Source organism: Scyliorhinus canicula, chromosome 25 (assembly GCF_902713615.1).
Source record: "Scyliorhinus canicula chromosome 25, sScyCan1.1, whole genome shotgun sequence".
NCBI classification, from domain to species: domain Eukaryota; kingdom Metazoa; phylum Chordata; class Chondrichthyes; order Carcharhiniformes; family Scyliorhinidae; genus Scyliorhinus; species Scyliorhinus canicula.
In genome coordinates, this window is record NC_052170.1 from 11,609,936 (window position 1) to 11,630,364 (window position 20,429).

The 20,429-nt window shown below is 50.3% G+C and overlaps 1 protein-coding gene across 1 annotated transcript in view; it reads left to right on the forward strand.

Moving 5' to 3' along the window:
• Positions 1–1,090: 1,090 nt before the first annotated feature.
• Positions 1,091–20,429, forward strand: part of LOC119957205 (AP-1 complex subunit mu-2) — a 36,194-nt gene continuing 16,855 nt past the window's right edge. Inside the window, exons 1-4 of the mRNA XM_038785020.1 lie at positions 1,091–1,245; positions 13,693–13,849; positions 16,706–16,773; positions 18,363–18,493. Coding sequence (XP_038640948.1) covers positions 1,204–1,245; positions 13,693–13,849; positions 16,706–16,773; positions 18,363–18,493 — 398 coding nt within the window. The 5' untranslated portion in view covers positions 1,091–1,203. The remainder of the gene's footprint in view (positions 1,246–13,692; positions 13,850–16,705; positions 16,774–18,362; positions 18,494–20,429) is intronic.

The window sequence follows — 20,429 nt, forward strand, 5'->3', positions numbered from 1 at the left end:
TGGAGCAGACTCAATGGGCCGAATGGCCTTTTCCTGCTCCGATGGTTTTATCAATTTAAGAGATAATCTCCTATTTCCCCTCCACCAGCAGAGCAAAACTAATTGTAATAACCCTCATGAAACCCAGGGAATGACCCGATTGATCTCCCCCATGGCGCTCGTGAAATACGAGCTCCCCCGCCACCTGGAGCTCATAGAATCTATCCTTAGAAGCCAGCCCGGATCGGGACTGGCATGATCGGAAGTCGTGGTTGGGAGCTGCGTGCTGTACGCCTCGTGGCACGGTAGCACAATGGGTAGCACTGTTGCTTCACAGCTCCAGGGTCCCGGGTTCAATTCCCGGCTTGGGTTACTGTCTGTGCGGAGTCTGCACGTTCTCCCCGTGCCTGCGTGGGTTTCCTCCGGGCGCTCCGGTTTCCTCCCACAAGCCGAAAGACGTGCTGTTAGGTGAATTGGACATTCTGAATTCTCACTCCGTGTACCTGAACAGGCGCCGGAATGGGGCGACTAGGGGCTTTTCACAGTAACTTCATTGCAGTGTCAATGTAAGCCGACTTGTGACAATAAAGATTGTTATTATTCTTTCGGTTGTAAGTAAACCTCCATTTGAACCACCTTCTCAGATCTCCTGAGTTTTTATATCAACCATCTCTGAAATAATCCCAGAGATAATTTTTCCTTCTGCTCCAGGTCATGAGTAAGGAGGACTGCTGTCTTGTCAAAATTGTGTCAAGTCTGGCCTTTGTGGGTGGCCTTTTGGGTCGTTTTTGTTTCCAGATCAACTCTCTCATGAATACTGCAGAGGTGATTGCAAAACGTTGATTGGGAAATCAGTATAAATTGGAGGAGTAATTAAGTTTGGCCATTGAGTATTTGACATTGTTTACCTGTTGCTCCTCTCTCTCCCCGGGTCGCCTCTGTGAAGTCCTGCCGCCCCCGCGCTCAGACTGCTTCCCGCCTGGGGGTGGGGAGTTGCTCAGAGGTTGCTCGACCTTTTCTGTCGGCGGAGCCAAATTTCCGAGCGACGCACCTGAGGAGGAGCGGCGCCTTTAAGGGAGGGTGGGGCCAGTTACAGATTTACCTGCAGAGGGTGACGTGTGGTTCCTTCACCTGGGAGGCAGGAAGGAGGAAGTTTGCATTCTCTCTCTGTCTGTCTGTCTGTCGCCTGCAAATCTCAGCAAATTCTCCCAGGCCACTGGGGCAATGTCTGCCTCTGCAATCTTTATTCTGGACCTTAAAGGCAAGGTAGGTGTGTTATGGGTTCCAAAAGGGAGACTGGAGCAGGCTCAAGGGGTGGGCAGGAGAGAGAGAGAGAGTAGCCCCCAAATGCTTTGTGCAGTCCCAGAGGCCCTCCCCCCAGCCCTGCCCCAAAGCGAGCCAGGTGAAAGCAACCCGGTTTCCCCTTCGAGTGCCAACAATTTCAGTTGGTTTGACCGGTTTCAGTTGCGACTTAAGATGTATCTCCACAGTCGTAGGGGGAGGCTAAGACAAGGCAGGATCGCCGTATCGTAATTCACGTTGATTCCCTGTCGATGCAGCCTAACGCTAGCCTGATATGGGACAAGGACTTCATGATGTCCCATATTTGCAACGCCTCGTTCTAACTCGAAGCTAAACGATGGTGCGATTTTCCCCTACCCGCACCGCCACCTCCAATTTCTCAAATTTCATCCGATTTGACATCGCAAAATGTTTTGCCTTTTTGAGGGTCAATTCCTGTTTCCTGTGATTGATCTTGGCTTGGGGGGGGGGGGGGGGGGGGCGGTTAGACGCGGTAAACATTGGGGTGGTGTTTCCACTCGTGGGAGAGGGTAGGACCAGAAGGCGTAATCGCAGCTCAGTTCAGGCAGGGGATTTCAGGAAGAACTTCTTCTCTCCGAGGGCGATGAACCTTTGGGATCCTCCCAGGAAGCTGTGGGAGGCCGAGCGTTTTCGTGGCCGAGATCTTCGGGTTTTTAATCAGTGGAGGAATTGAGGATTACGGAAAGACAGCAGGAGACTGGATTTAGTGAGTGTTAGATCAACCATGATCCTATTGAATGGCGGAGGAGGCTCGATGGGCTGAACGGCCTCCTCCTGATCCTATTTGTAATGATTGTCCAGGTGATCCCTTGGTCAGCTGAGTCGAGGCCTTTGAAACCAGGCCCCATGAAAGCCTGGTCGCGGCCGGTTGGAAATGTGTAATGCTTTGTGGCTCCGTAGGTAGCTGTCTTGCCTCTGATCCCAGAAGCCCGTGGGTTCAAGTCCCCCGCGCCTGACCTGAGCACCAAAATCGCGGCTGACACTCCCAGCGTCGTAGTCAGTTGGCAGTCAGGTTGCCGCAATGACGGCCACGCTTTAAAAGTGTTGTAAGATTCTTTGGGATACCCTGAGATTGTAAAGGCTGCTATAAGACTGCTAGTCTTTCTTTACCTGTCGTAGAGCTTTCCAGCACAAAAAGAGACCCTTCAGTCCATCTTGTCTGTGCCGACCATCGAGCACAAAGAAAAGTACAGCACAGGAACAGGCCCTTCGGCCCTCCAAGCCTGTTCCGACCATGCTGCCCGTCTAAACTAAAATCTTCTACACTTCCTGGGTCCGTACCCCTCTATTCCCATCCTATTCATGTATTTGTCAAGATGCCCCTTAAATGTCACTACTGTATCATCCCTGCTTCCACCACCGAATCCATTTTCCAGCACTATCTGTAGCCTTGTACGTTATGACGTTTCAAGCCCTCATTTAAATGCTTCTGAAATGTTGTGAGGGTTCCCGTCTCTACCACCGTCTGGGTGGAAATATTTTTCCTCGCATCCCCTCTAAACCTCCAACCCATTATTTTTAATCTATGCCCCCTGCTTATTGATCCCTCCACGAAGTGGAAATGTTTCTTCCTATCCACCCCATTTATCTATGCCCCTCATAATCTTGTACACCTCAATCGGGTTCCCCCTCAGTCTTCTCTGCTCGAAGGAGAACAACCCCAGCCTGTCCAGCCTCTCTTCATAGCTGAAACGCTGCAGCCCAGGCAACGTCCTGGTGAATCTCCTCTGCACTCTTTCTAGTGCAATCACTTCCTTCCTATAGTGTGGCGACCAGGACTGCGCACAGCACTCCAACTCCATTATAACCTCCCTGCTCTTATATTCTATGCCTTGGCTAATAAAGTAAGAAGTCTTACAACACCAGGTTAAAGTCCAACAGGTTTGTTTGTTTCAAACACTAGCTTTCAGAGCACTGCTCCTTCCTCGGGTGAATGGCATCTCCACATCTTGGCTAATGAAGATGTGGAGATGCCGGCGTTGGACTGGGGTGAGAACAGTAGGAAGTCTTACAACACCAGGTTAAAGTCCAACAGGTTTGTTTCAAACACTAGCTTTCGGAGCACTGTTCCTTCCTCAGGTGAATGAAGAGGTATGTTCCAGAAACATATATATAGACAAATTCAAAGATGCCAGACAATGCTTAGAATGCGAGCATTTGCATGTAATTATCACTTCACACCTCTTTAACCTGGGGTTACCCCTATCTTTGCATCTGTAAAGATTTAATTACCTGCAAATGCTCACATTCAAACATTGTCTGGCATCTTTGAATTTGCCTATATGTATGTTTCTGGAACATACCTCTTCATTCACCTGAGGAAGGAGCAGTGCTCCGAAAGCTAGTGTTTGAAACAAACATGTTGGACTTTAACCTGGTGTTGTAAGACTTCTTACTTGGCTAATAAAGGCAAGTATCCCATGTGCTTTCTCAATCACTTTGTCCACGTGCCCTGCTGCCTTCTGGGATCTTTGGGTGTGCGCCCCAAGATCCCTTTGACCCTCTGCACTTCCGAGCGTCCGGCCATTCATTGTGTATCCCTTTGCCTTATTAGTCCTCCCAACGTGCATCACCTTACACTTTACACATCTGTGTTGATCTCGGGTCCCCCTGGACAGTTGTGTGGTTAGAGCGTGCTCCAGTCGATTTGTGGCGCGTGAGGACTAATCATGGAGCAGTTGGGCCGAATGGCCTGCTCCTGCTCTGTGGCAGGCAATCCCGTTGACGCCTTTGGGCCCATTGAAGCGAAGGGACAATGGGAGCCCCGTATTGGCCACGGTGCCCGAGGAGGTTGCTTGCTCGAAACACCAGCTGGAAGTGGGGATATGCGGACAGCAGGCGAAGAACCAGCTGTGATGCCCTGTGTGTGTGAACAGCCAATCAGCACAACCCGCTGGGTTTTCCAATAAAAGGATTCCCAAATAGATGAGGATGGTAGAGAGTTCCTGAGCAACAATGGGTGGGGAGGGAGGGACGGTCTGGAAGAAGGTTTTTAATTTAGAAAAGGAAGATTTAAGGACTCAAGCAGGCAAGTGATAAGGAAGGCAAATGGAGTGTTGTCTTTTATTGCAAGAGAAATTGAGTGTGAAAGTCGGCAGGGTTTGCTACGGGTGTGCACTGCCTTAAGTGAGACCACATCTGGAGTACTGTGCACAGTTTGGGCCTCCTTCAGGAGTAGGCCCTTCAGAGATAGTTTGCTCGACTGATTCCCAGATGAAAGGGGTTTGACTTGTGAAGCAAGGTTGCCCAGGTTGGGTGTACACTCATCGCAATTTAGAATAATGAGAGGCAATCCTATTGAAACACATAAAATCTTGTCAGAGTGGATGCTGAGAGGATGTTTCCACCTTGTGGGGAAATTCAGAACAAGGGGAGCGCCGTTTTTAAAAAGAAACGTGGGGGATCGCCCGTTTAAGACGGAAATGAGGAGCAATTGTCTTTCTCTCGGAATTCTCCAGTGATAGAGGCTGGCTAATTGAATATATTCAAGGCTGACGTGGATATGTGTTTCATCGATCAGGGAGTCGAGGGTTATGGGGGACAGGCTACAAAGTAGAGTTGAGGCCTCCGTTGGATCAGCTCGAGGGACCTGCTGCTAATTCTTGAGCCCTTGTGCGTAGAACGAATAACAGTGATACAAGATCATTTACACAGCGATCGGGGGAAAGTCAGTTTAAAAATGGACGGGGGCAGTGAAAGATAGTGACAAAATCGCATTTTTCAAATATTATTTTGTTTCGTTCTCAGTTTTGACAAGTTTATGCATTGAAAAATGAAAGAACGCAAGTGCCCCAACATCTTCACTCCAGTATATTGTCCAGTGAACTGCGATTCTATAATCCTCCTCCCCCTCTTGTGACTTTTGGCCATTTCGCCGACTCTCACCTCTTGAGTTCAAGAAGGTTCAAGCCCGATTCGAGGGACTCGAGCATTTAACAAAATCTAGCCCCCCCCCCCCCCCCCCCCCCCCCCCCCCCCCCCCCGTGTCCTGGCCTTTAAAAAAAAAATTCTCATTGGTGTTTGTGAAATGGTGCTGCTCCTCGGAAAGTTTGAGCGTGATAAGGCATGTCGAAGGAATTGGCGGATTATTCTTTGTGTCAACTTACTATTTCCATGAAACCATGGAAAAGTTACAGCACAAAAGGAGGCCATTCGGCCCATGATGCCTGTCCGGCCTCTTTGAAAGACCTATCCCATTGTACCCCCCACCTCCGCTCGTCCCCCATACTCCTTTTTAAACTTTTTTACCTTCAGGTATGTAGATCCCTTTTGAAAGTTACGATTGAACCTGCTACCATCACCCCTTCAGGCAATGCATTCCAAATCGTAATAATTCACTGTCGAAATTTTAAAATTATTGGAATGACCTTAAATCGTGGTCTTTGGATGATAAACCCTTCTGCCACTAGAAACATAATTTCTCTGTCAAAGCCATTCATGATTTTGAATATCTCTGTCAAGTCGCCTCTTAACTTATCAAATCTCTTAACGCTTTCATATGTCAAAAGCGTAGCGTTCTCAAGGTAGTCTGTGCGCTTCCAATTCTGACCTCCTGTCCATCCACGATCACCAGCACTATCGGCTGTATCTTCAGCCACCAATTTTTTTTTCTTTTTTTATAAATTTAGATTACCCAATTATTTTTTTTTTCCAATTAAGGGACAATTTAGCGTAGCCAATCCGCCTACCCTGCACATCTTTGGGTTGTGGGGGTGAAACCCACGCAGACACGGGCAGAATGTGCAAACTCCACAGGGACAGTGACCCAGGGCCGGGATTCAAACCCGGGTCCTCAGCGCCGTAGGCAGCACTAACCACTGAGCCACGTGCCGCACGTCTTCAGCCAACAATTAAATGAAATGAAAATCGCTTATTGTCACAAGTAGACTTCATATGAAGTTACTGTGAAAAGCCCCTAGTCACCACATTCCGGCGCCTGTTCGGGGAGGCTGGTACGGGAATTGAACCGTGCTGCTGGCCTGCCTTGGTCTGCTTTCAAAGCCAGCAATGCCGGAAATCCTGGGATCACCCCCTTAAACCTCCCTGCCTATCTGTGTCTAACTCCCTCTTTCAGACACTTCTCCCAAACCCTTGGTTCTACCGACCCTAATATCTCCTTCCTGCTGTCAGAGACGGCGTGTTGTCTTTCTCGGTGGAGAACAAAATAATACCTTCCGCAATATGATAGATCAAAAATTTGCTGACCTTCCGTTTAATTTGCAACCAGTGGAAAGTCAATGAGTTGCAGCAAGTAATCGGTTTCTGAGTTCAGCTGATGCCGCAGAAATGTGGGCAGAAATTACAAAGGGCAAGAGTTGAAAATTTAAAGGAATTGTGTTTCGTCAGTAGGGTCACCAAAACTTTAAAATACCAGGCACCAATGCTCTTGGCGTTTTTTTTCTTCTTTTTTGTTTGTGGCTCTGAGCGCAAAGTTGACTTTATTCAACAGTGACAAGCCTGCCATTTTGCGATCTGGTTTCCGTGGCTACGGTGTACCCCTGCCGATGCAAGATGGCCGCCGATGCACGTCCGCGCATTGCACAGAAAACCAGTGACGCCACGCCCCAGTGTACGGCTTTGATTTATTGCGTCTTCTGAATATTTGTGTATTCTGCAGGGTGATTGAAGCACAAACTGCTTGTCTAGCTGTTATAACCCACAAGTATCTTACAGGGTGGGGACAATTAGCCTTCCCGGGAAACTTGCAGAATGAAATGAAATGAAAATGAAAATCGCTTATTGTCACGAGTAGGCTTCAGTGAAGTTACTGTGAAAAGCCCCTAGTCGTCACATTCCGGCGCCGGTTTGGGGAGGCTGGTACGGGAATTGAACCGTGCTGCTGGCCTGTTTTAAAAGCCAGCGATTTAGCCCAGTGTGCTAAACCAGCTCCCCCATTAAGGGGGAGCGGGGAAACCTCTAAAAAAGGTATAGTTGTACGGTATATAAAGCCAGCCAGTTAGACACCGGTAAGGCAGACCCAATTGGGATCTACCGTGTGACATATATCATAGTTATTGTAAATAAACTAAGTTTCTTCTGAATTACTCGGTATGGACTTCTTTGTGGCCTTATAAAAGTAGCACCACACAATCCTCCGAGCACGGCTTCACAATCTAATTGAGTCAGAGCTTCACCGTTTTCTGGAATGATCCCTTTTTCCCATTACCTTCGGAAATCCATACAACCCTTTATGTTAACTTGAAATGAAATGAAAAATGAAATGAAAATCGCTTATTGTCACGAGTAGGCTTCAAAGAAGTTACTGTGAAAAGCCCCTAGTCGCCACATTCCGGCGCCTGTCTGGGGAGGCTGGTACGGGAATCGAACCGTGCTGCTGGCCAGCGATTTAGCCGAGTGAGCTAAACCAGCCCCTAACTTGAATAAGTTGTCACGTTCAACGAGAAATAAAATGAGCCATTTCGGAACATGGGAGGGAAAATAATCATGCGTTCTGTCTGTAGCGTGGCCCCTTTAAGGGGTATGTCCTCCAGGTCCATGTGATCGGCTAATCATGCGGGAGCAATGAGTGTTCAGCGCGGATCCCAGGGAGCGGAAATCTGGTCAGAGTGAGGCAAGGAGCCCAATTGTTAACCACTATACGAGAGACTCTCTCGAGCTCCCAATAAACCAGGCCACCCAAGTAAATAAATACCCAATTCCACGAATCGAAGACCTTTATGCAAAGTTCGAGGGAGTCTGCCATTCACCAAGCTCGACCACAACCGTGCGTGCGTGCAACTGGAACTCAAGTCCCGAAAGTTTGCGACGATTGGCACACAAAAGCCGGATTACCTTTTGGCTTCTCCTCGCCCCGTGCGATACTGCAGCGCACAATGAAGAAGCTCCTTCAAGGCATCGCAAAGGTGCTGAGTTACCTGGCCGATGCCCTAATTAACAGGGACATCACACGAGGAGCACCTGGAAAGTTTATGAGGTGTTGAGAAGATTCCGAGATGCGGGAATCCGACTCCTACGCGGGAAGGGCACTTTCCAGGCGAGTGAGGTCGCTTACCTCGGGTTCAGAGTGGACTGAAAGAGCCTGCACCCACGTGGAAGTCAAGGTGAGAGCCACGAGAAAAGTCCCAGCACCTAAGAACGTGGCAGAATTAAAGTCCTTTTTGGGAATGGTAAGCTATTACGTTTGCTTTATTCCCAATCTCGCGATGACACAGGCGCCATTGCCTATAAGCGCTTGAGGGGAAACACAAGCGTTGGCATTGGAAGGTGCCACAGGAGCAAGCCTTCCAACACATTAAGCAGGTTTTGCATTCTTCAAGCCTATTGGTTCATGTTGACCCGCGAAAACCCATCATCGACCTGTGATGCTTCGCCATATGGCGTAGGGGCAGTTTTATCCCATATAACAGAGGATGGATCAGCGAGACCCCTTTGCCTCAAGGATGCTTCCTGGTGTTGAGTGTATATGTGCTCAAATTGAGAAGGAAGGCCTTCTAATCCATGGCGTCAAGAAGTTTCGCCGGTATGTTTACGGCCGACGATTCGCTACAATGACAGACCACAAGCCCCTGCTGGGGGCTACTTGGTTACGGGGAGTCGATTCCGCCAATTGCCCCTGCCAGAGTGCATTGGTGGGCCTTGTTGCTGACGGACAACGACTACACCTTGCAGCGTAGGCCAGGTACATTGATTTCAACGGCCGATGCATAGAGTTGGCTCTTACTTGCCTCTGTCGCTCGCATCCTCCCTCCCCCTTCCCCCTGTCGCACCCTGCCGGTACCTCAAGAAATTGTCTCGGCTTTGAACATTTTGGGTACCCTGCCTGTTGTGGCCGGCCACATGTAGAATTGGACACAACGGGACCCGGTCCTGTCCAAGGTGAAACGCGTGGCGCCACAATAAATCTGACCAATTGAGACTGTAACTTACTCATATGGACGAACTCGGCTATGAGGGTGGGGGGGTGGCATGGCCACCCGAGACCCCCAGAGCTCTTGTTGCAAAACTGACATGGTGCCCTTCCGGGCCTGTCGCAAATGAAAATGGCCACTTGTAGCTACATCTGGTGGCCTGGCATAGACCAGGACATTGAAAGTCTGGTGTGGCAGTGCCACCCTTGCCAGGCACAGCAGACACCGCCCCCTACATCCGACCTTGGGAGTGGCCCAGACGCCCCTGGGCGAGGGTACGCATGGACTTCACTGGTCCCTTCATGAACAAGATGTTGCTCCTTTCGATCAACGACCCCATTCAAAGTGATTGAAGGTCCAAGAGGTGGGAACGACCACCTCGACAGCCACAGTGGAGGCCCTGATGCGGGTGTTTGCTACGCCCGGCCTCCCCGAGGTAATGGTGTTGGACAATGGCACCCCCTTCAGCGTCTTGTTAGAATTTTTTTTTAGAACAGTACAGCACAGAACAGGCCCTTCGGCCCTCTATGTTGTGCCGAGCAATGATCACCCTACTCAAGCCCACCTATCCACCCTATACCAGTAACCCAACAACCCCCATTAACCTTATATTATTTAGGACACTACGGGCAATTTAGCCTGGCCAATCCACCTAACCTGCACATCTTTGGACTGTGGGAGGAAACCGGAGCACCCGGAGGAAACCCACACAGACACGGGGAGGACGTGCAGACTCCGCACAGACAGTGACCCAAGCCGGGAACTGAACCTGGGACCCTGGAGCTGTGAAGCATTGATGCTAACCACCATGCTACCGTGCTGCCCACAGAATGAATGGCATTTGCCAGAGCAACCCAACCCCCTACCACCCTGCCTCAAACCGGTTAGCGGAGAGAGCTGTCCAAACATTTGCCACCACCACATCTTAGGTTGGCAAACTTTCCTTTGTCCTTCACCCCTCCACCCCGCTCCCCAATGCCTGTGTCACACGGGCAAAACTATTGATGGGCCATCGTTTAAGGACCCAGTTGGACTTGGTCTTGCCAAGTTTGACTAGGGGGGGGGAGGTGGAGGCACTGCCGGCCTCCCAGAGGAACCAACGCACTTTGCAGAAAGGTGGAAACCTGGCCCTCGTCAGAACTTTGCCTCAGTCTCACTATGGTTACCAGGCCAGCTCGGGTCCGGTCGGGTTCAGTTTCATACGTAGCGGACCCGGGTGGCAGGGTGGTAAGGAAACCCATGAACCACATGGGGAGGGGGGGGGAGGAGGCACCCACAACCCCAATCCCGGAACCATTTGAGCCGGCAGCCAGCACAAATGTTCCCGTGGTAGAGCCGGAACGAAGGGTATCTGGGAGTCTTGAGGAGGCCCCATCATGGATCCAGGAATGAGCTAAAGAAGGGAACGACCCTGCAGGGCTGGTGGACCCTCCGGAACATTCTGCTAAGAGTGACGACGTCATCACCTCCGAGCTGGAGGAGCCATTTTGGGGATTAAGACTGCCCTTGAGAGCCAGGAACTCTCCTGATATGTCAACGCTCTGATGGACTGCTTCGACTCCTTTTTGTTCTTCAGTCTTATATTGTATATAATTATTATATAGAGCCTGTTTGTACACGTTAAGGGGGGGAGGGGGATGTGGTAGCGTGGCCCCTTTAAGGGGCGTGCCCTCACAGTCCAGATGATCATCTCGGGGCCTATCGTGCAGGAGCACTCGAACCCCAGCCAGTGAGGAAGCAGCATGGGTCCCGGGGAGCAGGGTTCTGGTCAGAGTGAACCCGGGAGCCAGGGCGTTAACGATACTCGAGACTCTGCACCTTTACATCAGCTACCCTTGTTGGCCGCCAATAAACGTTTTGTTCTTCATTACTCCCGAATACGGTACGACCTCAAAGTTTCTTGGTTTTGGTCATCGGCCTTTTGGGATGCCAGCGGACAAAATAGGAACCAAAGTAGGCCACTCGGCCCACCTCGAGCCTGCTTCAACGGTCAACGAGGTAGCGGCTGGTCTGTTTTTGAGTCCTACGTTCCCACCTGCCCCGATAACCTTTGATTCCTTTGCCGAAGAAGAATCTATTTACCTCCGCCTTGAAAATGGTCAGTTCCCCCCTCCCCTCCCCACACCTTCCACCGCCTTCTGAGGCAGAAATTTCCAAAGTCGCCCAAACCTCCGAGGGGGGGGGGAATCCAAATACTCCCCCCCGCCTGCGCGGACCGCCCCGGGGACTCCGATGGAAAACAGAAACCCATGAGGGAATTTTGCCAAGATGAGAATTGAATGGCTGCAGGCAGTGAAAAACAGTGCAATCCGCAGAACACTGCCACCATCAGTAAGCGGAACCTGTGACTGGCTGTGAAGTCCAGTCAGTCCATGTCCACAAGCACCCCCTTGTCCACGAATAACCTTTGTTATCTATGCGCTATCTATCTGGCTGGCCATGGGAATTAAGCACATCAGCAACAAAGAAATAACTTTACAGTTACAACATCGTGCTTCCTGAAACCTGCCTCTACGTTCCAATTAAGCAAACCAATACATTTCAAATGCCACCGCCTGCTGCTGTGGTTTCAGTTTTGTGTACGCCGCGTTGCTGTGCAAATAAATCTTGGTACCGCGGGGCTAGTCCAGAAGGGACTGTAAAAAGGACGAAATAGGAATATCGGTCTGAACTGGCCTTGTGTACCTTGAAATGGAATTGAATCTACCTGGGAAATACAAAAACTGGTCCGAACTGTGTTTTGTTTTCTTTCTGTAATCATTCCCGCGGGACATGGGCGTCACATTTACTGCCCATTGTTTGAGCAGTTGTTGATGGGCCCCTTCCTTGATGATGTGAAGATGATGTCGGTCGCCGGGAGGATTGCTGGCCAGATGTGGAGGGGGAGCCCAGATGTTGACCTTCAGCCTGGCCTGGCTCCATTGTGAAGCTTGCACATCCTTCCTTACGGTGTGGTGCCCCGGTATATTGACACAGAGAGCATGATCATTCACGCGGCGTCAGACATGATGGAGGTGCGGCGAGGAGATGTGGGATTAACTGGAATGATCTTCAGAAGTACCAACAGAGGCCCATTGGGCCAAAGGAACTCCTCGCGTGCTGTGCTAATCTACATAGAACATAGAACATAGAACAGTACAGCACAGAACAGGCCCTTCGGCCCTCGATGTTGTGCCGAGCAATGATCACCCTACTTAAACCCACGTAACCCGTATACCCGTAACCCAACAATCCCCCCATTAACCTTACACTACGGGCAATTTAGCATGGCCAATCCACCTAACCCGCACATCTTTGGACTGTGGGAGGAAACCGGAGCACCCGGAGGAAACCCACGCACACACAGGGAGGACGTGCAGACTCCGTTACATAATTGTAAAAAAATGCAGAAACAAATTTGTGCACGGTAAGTTCCCACAAACGGATTGCTGAGGTCGGGTGAGGGGATAAGTAGTCAGGACACCATCAAGAGCCCCTCTGCCTTTCTTAGCGCCGTAAGGTCTTGCACGGCCACGTGAGAGGGCCAACAACTGTGAATAGCAAGAGAGGGATGAGGACAATAACCTTGAGGTGGGTTGTGTGGAGCAATGGGTGGTGTTGGAAGCTTCACGTTCCAACCCCCCCTCGGGCTGATGCCGAAGGAAGCTGTGTTTGTTACATGGTCAGACAGGTGGAGCATTAAGCTGTAAATTCTGCCAATACACCTAATGGGAGGTGTGGTGATCACAAGTTAACTAGATGCAATACAACTGAGCAAACACTAGAGGGAGAGCTATAAATACACCGGGACAGGATGTACAATTTTCTTTAACGATGTACAGAAAATATGTAAAGAGAAAAAGGGGGATGTGGTGATCACAAGTTAACTAGATGCAATACAACTGAGCAAACACTAGAGGGAGCACGGGAGAGCCATATAAATAGACCAGGACAGGAAGTGAGGACACACTTCACAGAAGGCAGAACTGGTAGCAGGACAGACACACCAGCTAGTAGCACTTGAGGTAGCCGTAGGTAACGCTCTGAAGAGAGAACGAATTCACAATAAAGCATATTCTCCACATTTGAGACTACGAGCTTTATTAAGTCACGAGGAACAACACAGGAGGTGGTAAGAGTGGGCAAGTCTCCTGGTCAGCCATGCTTGCTGCGGAGTGGTGCCCCTCCAGCAACAGTCTATGGACGCCATTTTTCACGCAAACCTCCGCAGCAGCGGGAGGCGGCCCGATGTTGGCTCGTGGCGGGATCTTCTCGTCCCGCCATTGTCAATGGGGTTTGTCGTTGAATGCACCCTTCGCTGCTGGTAAACCCTTGGCGGCAGGAACAGAATATCCCGCTGGCTTCACCGGCCAGATATTCCAGCCTATGGCTTCATCCCAGCCAGCTATTGCGGGAAAAATAAGTCACGGAAAATAGATGTAAATATGTGCTTCGTCTGCCAGGCTCACTTCCTGGGTGCAGGAAGCCCTCGGGTCTAACAACCTTTAATACTTTTCTTTCTTCAAACTCTCCACTGGGACAGCTCCTGATATGTCGGAACTACAAAGGGGATGTGGATATGTCAACGATTGACCACTTCATCCCGATGCTAACACAGAAGGAAGATGAAGGGTCAGTGTCTCCATTACTGACGTTTGGCAAAGTTCACTTCTTGTGGATTAAGCACAGCAACCTGTACTGTATCCTTTTCTGTTCTCAGGAGATGGCTCCACCCAATGGTTAATGGGGAATGGGACAACTCATCGCCAGCCCAACTCATCGCCAGCCCAACTCATCGCCAGCCCAATAAAAACAGGACAGTCAACAGACTTCTTAACAGCGCTCTGGAGTGAATGGAATCTATTTAAACCAACAGACTTCTTAACAGCGCTCTGGAGTGAATGGAATCTATTTAAACAATTTAAACCTATAGAAAACAAAGGACATTTTAACATATTTTTCAGTAAATTGACTCTATTTAAAAAGTGCCCAATATAAAAACGATTGTATTTAACCAGAGACGGACGGAAAACACAATACAAAAAACCGTAACTTACAATTAACAGCGTCTATTTCAATAGAGCCCTACAGTAAACAGTCAACTGACCAAATCTGAACCTAATCAATTTCACATTTGTCGCTCGCATGTTCCATAACCCTGGTGTTTGTCAATTTCAGCTATTCAGACGAAAAGCACAAAATTATATGTGGCAGGTGCGAATATACATTGAGCAAATGTCCTTGGTTTTCTATAGGTTTAAATTGTTTAAATAGATTCCATTCACTCCAGAGCGCTGTTAAGAAGTCTGTTGGTTTAAATAGATTCCATTCACTCCAGAGCGCTGTTAAGAAGTCTGTTGGTTTAAATAGATTCCATTCACTCCAGAGCGCTGTTAAGAAGTCTGTTGGTTTAAATAGATTCCATTCACTCCAGAGTGCTGTTAAGAAGTCTCTTGACTCCTGTTTTTATTGGGCTGGCGATGAGTTGGGCTGGCGATGAGTTGGGCTGGTGATGAGTCGGCGGCGATGAGTTGGGCTGGCGATGAGTCGGCGGCGATGAGTTGTCCTAGACCCTGGTTAATGAGCACTTGGGAGTTGACTGGGGGGTGTTAATTGTGGGTTCCTCTGAGTTGGAATGTGGCACGAGCTGTTCTCAGCTTTGCCTGTTTTTTTCAATACTCGCCGTCTGACTCCGCTGTTGCCATGGTTAGTTGTGTGTGACATCCCTCCCTCATCCTGTTGCCTACTCCCTCAGTCGTCCTGCCTTTATTCCCTCCTGCAGTTGCCCACCTTTCCCTCTCCTCTTTGCCCTGCCTTTCCTCCCTCCACTGTCCCCTCCCTCTCACCCTCCCCTCCCTCTGTCCCTCACGTCCTCCCTTCCTCTGTCCCTTGCGCCCTACCTCCCTCCTGTCGCTCACATCCTTCCTCCCCTTCCTCTGTCGCGCCCTCCATCCCTAGGTCGCTTGTGCCCTCCCTCCCTCTGTTCCTCACGTCCTCTCTTCCCTCCCTCTGTCGCTCACGTCCTCCCTCCCCTCCCTCTGTCGCTCACGTCCTCTCTTCCCCTCCCTCTGTCGCTCACGTCCTCCCTCCCCTCCCTCTGTTCCTCACGTCCTCTCTTCCCCTCCCTCTGTCGCTCACGTCCTCCCTCCCCTCCCTCTGTCGCTCACGTCCTCTCTCCCCTCCCTCTGTCGCTCGTGCTTTCCTCCCTCTATTCCTCTGTGGCTCGGGCCTTCCCAGAGAGACCAAATCCTCGCTGCTATTATGTGCTAAAATTGTAATTACGCCATGACAGCTCATTTGCAAAATTGCATGAGAAATGTTTGCATTGGGAACTGGAAACTGAAAGTCATGGCAGTGTAAAGTAAGGTTTACGGGCAGCATGTATGTGTTCGGCCCAAGATTTTAAAAAACAGATTAGTCGCACAACCTGACACCAGTCTCTACCCTGGCACTGCTGGAGCTCTGAGTAATCCCTGTGGATTAAAGGAATTCTCGATTACAGTATCTCACAATTTTATCTTACCTCCTTCCATCCTGATGGTTTGGCCTCTGCTCATTCTGGTTCAGAGTCTCTCCCATTGCTTCGAATTCCGATTGTGTGATGAGGCAGCAATCTCCTGTTGTGTTATGTACTCTGGGATAACACAGGCTGCAACTCGATGCAGCTTTGAGCGAAAGATACTCCAGACTTTGAAGTAAGTTCAATGTGATATATTGAACCATTAGCACAGTTCTCTATGAGTTCAATTCTCCTGCTGATCTTGCTAAAGTAAACTCAGTCTAACTAACCAGTCTGCTCTAAGCCACGTGGCGGGTGTGATGCTTCTGATCTGCCCCTGTCCTACTCCAAGTGTCGCCTGTGGAAAGAGACAGGGCATGTGTGCCCTGTCCTTATATATGGGTGGTGTAATGCCCCCTTGTGGTAGTGTCACCTCTGGGTGTCTTGACTGCCGATTGGTCGTGTCCTATTCTATGTGTTCATTAGCTGTATGGCAGCACGGTAGCATTATGGATAGCACAACCGCTTCACAGCTCCAGGGTCCCAGGTTCAATTCCGGCTTGGACCACTGTCTATGCGGAGTCTGCACATCCTCCCCGTGTGTACGTGGGTTTCCTCCGGGTGCTCCGGTTTCATCCCACAGTCCAAAGATGTGCAGGTTAGGTGGATTGGCCCTGGATAAATTGCCCTTAGTGTCCAAAATTGCCCTTAGTGTTGGGTGGGGTTACTGGGTTATGGGGATAGGGTGGGGTTACTGGGTTATGGGGATAGGGTGGCGGTGTTGACTTTGGGTAGGGTGCTCTTTCCAAGAGCTGGTGCAGATTTGATGGGCCGACTGGCCTCCTTCTGCACTGTAAATTCTATGTCTGCATGTCATGACGTCTCTGGTGCTCCCTCTAGTGTTTACTTAGTCTTAGTGTATTTACATTAACCCCTTGTGTATTTACAGTGATGCACATCACCACATCTCCAACAGGGAGAGATTGGTATGTCCCTTGAAAGTGTAAAGATGTGATAAATTGACCCAGGTGTTTATTTTTCTTAACCTAATGGTCAGTGGTCGCAACTACAACAAAAAATGCAAATGCCTCACTCGTCTATGCATTTCTATACAAGATCATACAGGTAAAAAGACCTTTTACATTTCAATTGTGGCGTAAGGGAAGTCTTGTGGGCTGGCGGGTGGAGTCCCTGCCTCTGTGAATGGCAATACCGGAGTGTTCATCAGACATGGCTCAGCAACGTTACGTCTACTGGCCACCCCTAGTTACAACAAAGTCTTAAGAGTCAGCTGCCAGTGTGGAACCACCGTTGCGTGTTGGCCAGACGGGATGGGGAGTGGTGGTGGGGTGGGGAAGGTGCTGTTCCCTGAAAGACGCTACTGAACCATCTCCTTCCCAAAATGTCCAACGTCCAGTACCTGGATAAATTACACTGACTGCACAACACTGAAGCAGGCCATTCGCTCCAAACCCCTCCCACCCTACTCCATCTCTGCCCATCAACAAACCCCGCTATTCATTTTGCTCCCTTCTGTGTTTAACTGTTGACTACATTACAAACCTTCATCACACCTGGGGCCCGATTCTCCCAAAAGATTTCATCAGTCAATTTGTGGTGGGTTTTGCAGGGAGTTTCCCACTGGCTCTGCCAGCGGTTTCCCCGCCACTATTCAATGATACTGAGTCACGTTTTTGGGCCCTGGGGAGTTTCTCACCGGTTAAGCCCACGCTTAGAATTTTTTTTAGCACTGAGCTGAACTCCGAGGTCGGGCCGCCATTTTGCAAGGGTGCCCCGATCTCTAAGTGAGCTTGTGGGTCCCCCACACCCCCCCCCCCCCCCCACCCGTGTCATCCTCCACACGCATGACACTACCCCACACCCCCCCTATCCATCCCTTCTAGGACACCCACCCGTCAGGTTAGGCAGATTGGACATGATAAATTGCCCTTGGTGTCCAAAATTGCCCTTAGTGTTGGGTGGGGTTACTGGGTTATGGGGATAGGGTGGAGGTGTTGACCTCGGGTGGGGTGCTCTTTCCAAGAGCCGGTGCAGACTCGATGGGCCGAATGGCCTCCTGCACTGTAAATTCTATGATAATCTATGATTAATCTAGGTCAAAGGTTCGGCACAAAAACGTGACTCCGTATCATTGAATAGTGGTGGGCAACCCGCTGGAACATCGTGGGCCAAAGGGCCTGTTCTGTGCTGTATTTTTCTATGTTCTATCACCCCTCCAATCTCCCAGAGGTCCCAATTACCTGCCCTGCACTCCTCCACCCTCGGTTCATGGGCAAGGCTCCCCCTCGGCCCCCTGGCCCTTGGCAGTGCCACCCGGACACTCTTGCACTTCCACCCTGGCACATGGACAGTGCTCCTGCCAGTTTGGTAGTGCCAGCCTTGCACCCTGGTGGTGGCAGTGCCAAGATGTCCACTGGGCAGTGCCAAGGTGCCCATGTTCCAGGGGGAGGGCCAAGGAGCCGCCCTGCACTTACCCTGACAACCTAGGGGTCTTCGATGACCCAGGAGACCCCTCCGGGTGCCATCCCCGGGGAGGCCGGAGGATCGAAGGAGGCCGGTGGATCCCGGGCAGGTAGGCCGTAAGTAGGTTTACGACCCTGCTGCAGGGTGGGAGTGGGGAACAGGCTCTGAGAGACTCATTCCATGTACGTAAACCTACCTCCAACAGTAACTGACATCCGCGTTCTCTCCAGGTCTTCACGGAATACTTCAAGGAGCTGGAGGAGGAGAGCATCAGGGACAACTTTGTGATTATTTACGAGCTCCTGGACGAAATCATGGACTTTGGCTTCCCGCAGACCACAGACAGTAAAATCCTGCAGGAGTGAGTTTCCGTGACTGATCCCATCACCACGCGCTCGTCATCCCAAGAGGAAAGGTCTGGGCATCAGTCACCGGGCAGAGATCCCTCAAGCATTAGCATGTTAGGCTTTGGGGGGGTGGGGGGTGAGTGTTGGGAGAGTATATGCATCGTGAGGCACAAGTATTGTTTGAGGGGTGGTTGGCTGAACTAGTGGGGGGGGGGGGGGTCTTCTCTTATTGCCATTATTTGTCTGTCCGTTCTGGAACAGAATACAGAAATATCTTCGGTGGATTGGCCACTGTAACTTGTCCCTTGGTGTCCAAAGGTTAGATGGATTTACAGGGATTGGGCATGGGGAATGGGGCTAGGTATGGTGCTCTTTCAGAGGGTCTTTATAGACTCTATGGGCCGAATGGCCTCCTTCTACACTGTAGTGATTCAGTGGTTACATTTTCCTCTCTCATGAGTATAGGAGGAGGCCATTCAGCCCCTTGCACACATCCCGCAATTCAATGGCTGATTTGTGAACTAACTCCACATATCAAAAACATGATCAACCTCTGCTTTTAAAATGAATTAATTTAATAATTTCAATCTATCTAGTATCGATTATCATTGCGGAAGAGTTCCTATCTCCTCCTACCTTTTTAATGTGAAGAAACAATTCCTAATTTCACTCCTGGGAGGTTCCGTTCCAATTTTTTAGACCACGGTTTCAGAAACGCGGGTGAAAATCTCTTGAATGCAGTGCTGAATTGGAACGTTAAAATCTCCTATTCAACGAGAAGCAGTTCGTGGGACGCCACGTCGAGTAAATTCACTTCCCTCTTTCTCCGGACCCTCATTTTCCCCCCCCCCCTCCAACCCACACCCCTCCCCTACCACCAGCTGTGGGTTGGCACAGGTCAATCGTCCTCCTTCTCTCCAACGTGCTGGGCTAGTCACTGCGGTGAGCAAACAAAAGGGCCACGTTCATGCCAAACCAGTGTCAAGCTGGAGCTCTGAGAACCCAGACCGGGAATAAGCAGTGGCCGGAATTGCCAATCTGGGTTGGGAGTTCCTCACTCGTTGACATTGGAAACAACTTCTGTCATCGTTACCAGCCTGGTGTGATGCCAGTGAGACGAGCCCGGTAGGATTGTTTTATTTATTTCCCCCAACTCTAAGCTCCTTTGTCCAAGGTGCTGGCTTGGTGGTTAGCACTGTTGCTTCACAGCGCCAGGGTCCCCACTTCGATTCCCGGCTTAGGTCACTGTCTGTGCAGAGTCTACACGTTCTCCCCGTGTCTGTGTCGGTTTCCTCTGGGTGCTCCGGTTTCCTCCCACAAGTCCCGAAAGACGTGCTTGTTAGGTGAATTGGTTGTTCTGAATTCTCCCTCAGTGTACCCAAACAGGCGCCGGAATGTGGCGACTAGGGGCTTTTCACAGTAACTTCATTGCAGTGTTAATGTAAGACCACTGGTGACACTAATAAAGATTATTATTAATCCCAATCTTGCAGAACATCTGCATCCCAACCAAGTGCAGTAACACAGGCTTGCATTTCTTTTCTCCCTGCCCTCCCGCCTCATTCCAGAGGCTCTGAGATGGGTGGTAGTGGGCACATCCGAGCTCTTTTCGGAGAACCCAACAGGGCTCAAATCTCCCGTTCTGTCCCAGGTTGGCTCCTGCGTGTCGATGGTTTCAGGTAGACAACCTGAAGTGGATAACGTCTTTTTACCGCTATACAAGCAAGTAGAGAGGCAGTGATAATGGGGATTGGTGGACGGGTTGGGGGGGGGGGGGGGGTGGTTTGGGGGGGGGGGGGGGGGTTGGGGGGGGGGGGGGGGGGGGGGTTGGGGGGGGGTGGTTTGGGGGGGGGGGGGGGAGACAGAATGACGACGGGGGTGATGATAGTGCAAGGCAAAGAGGAATGGGGCATTGAAGAACCAAAATGGTGGCACTGTGCCAGCCAAGGA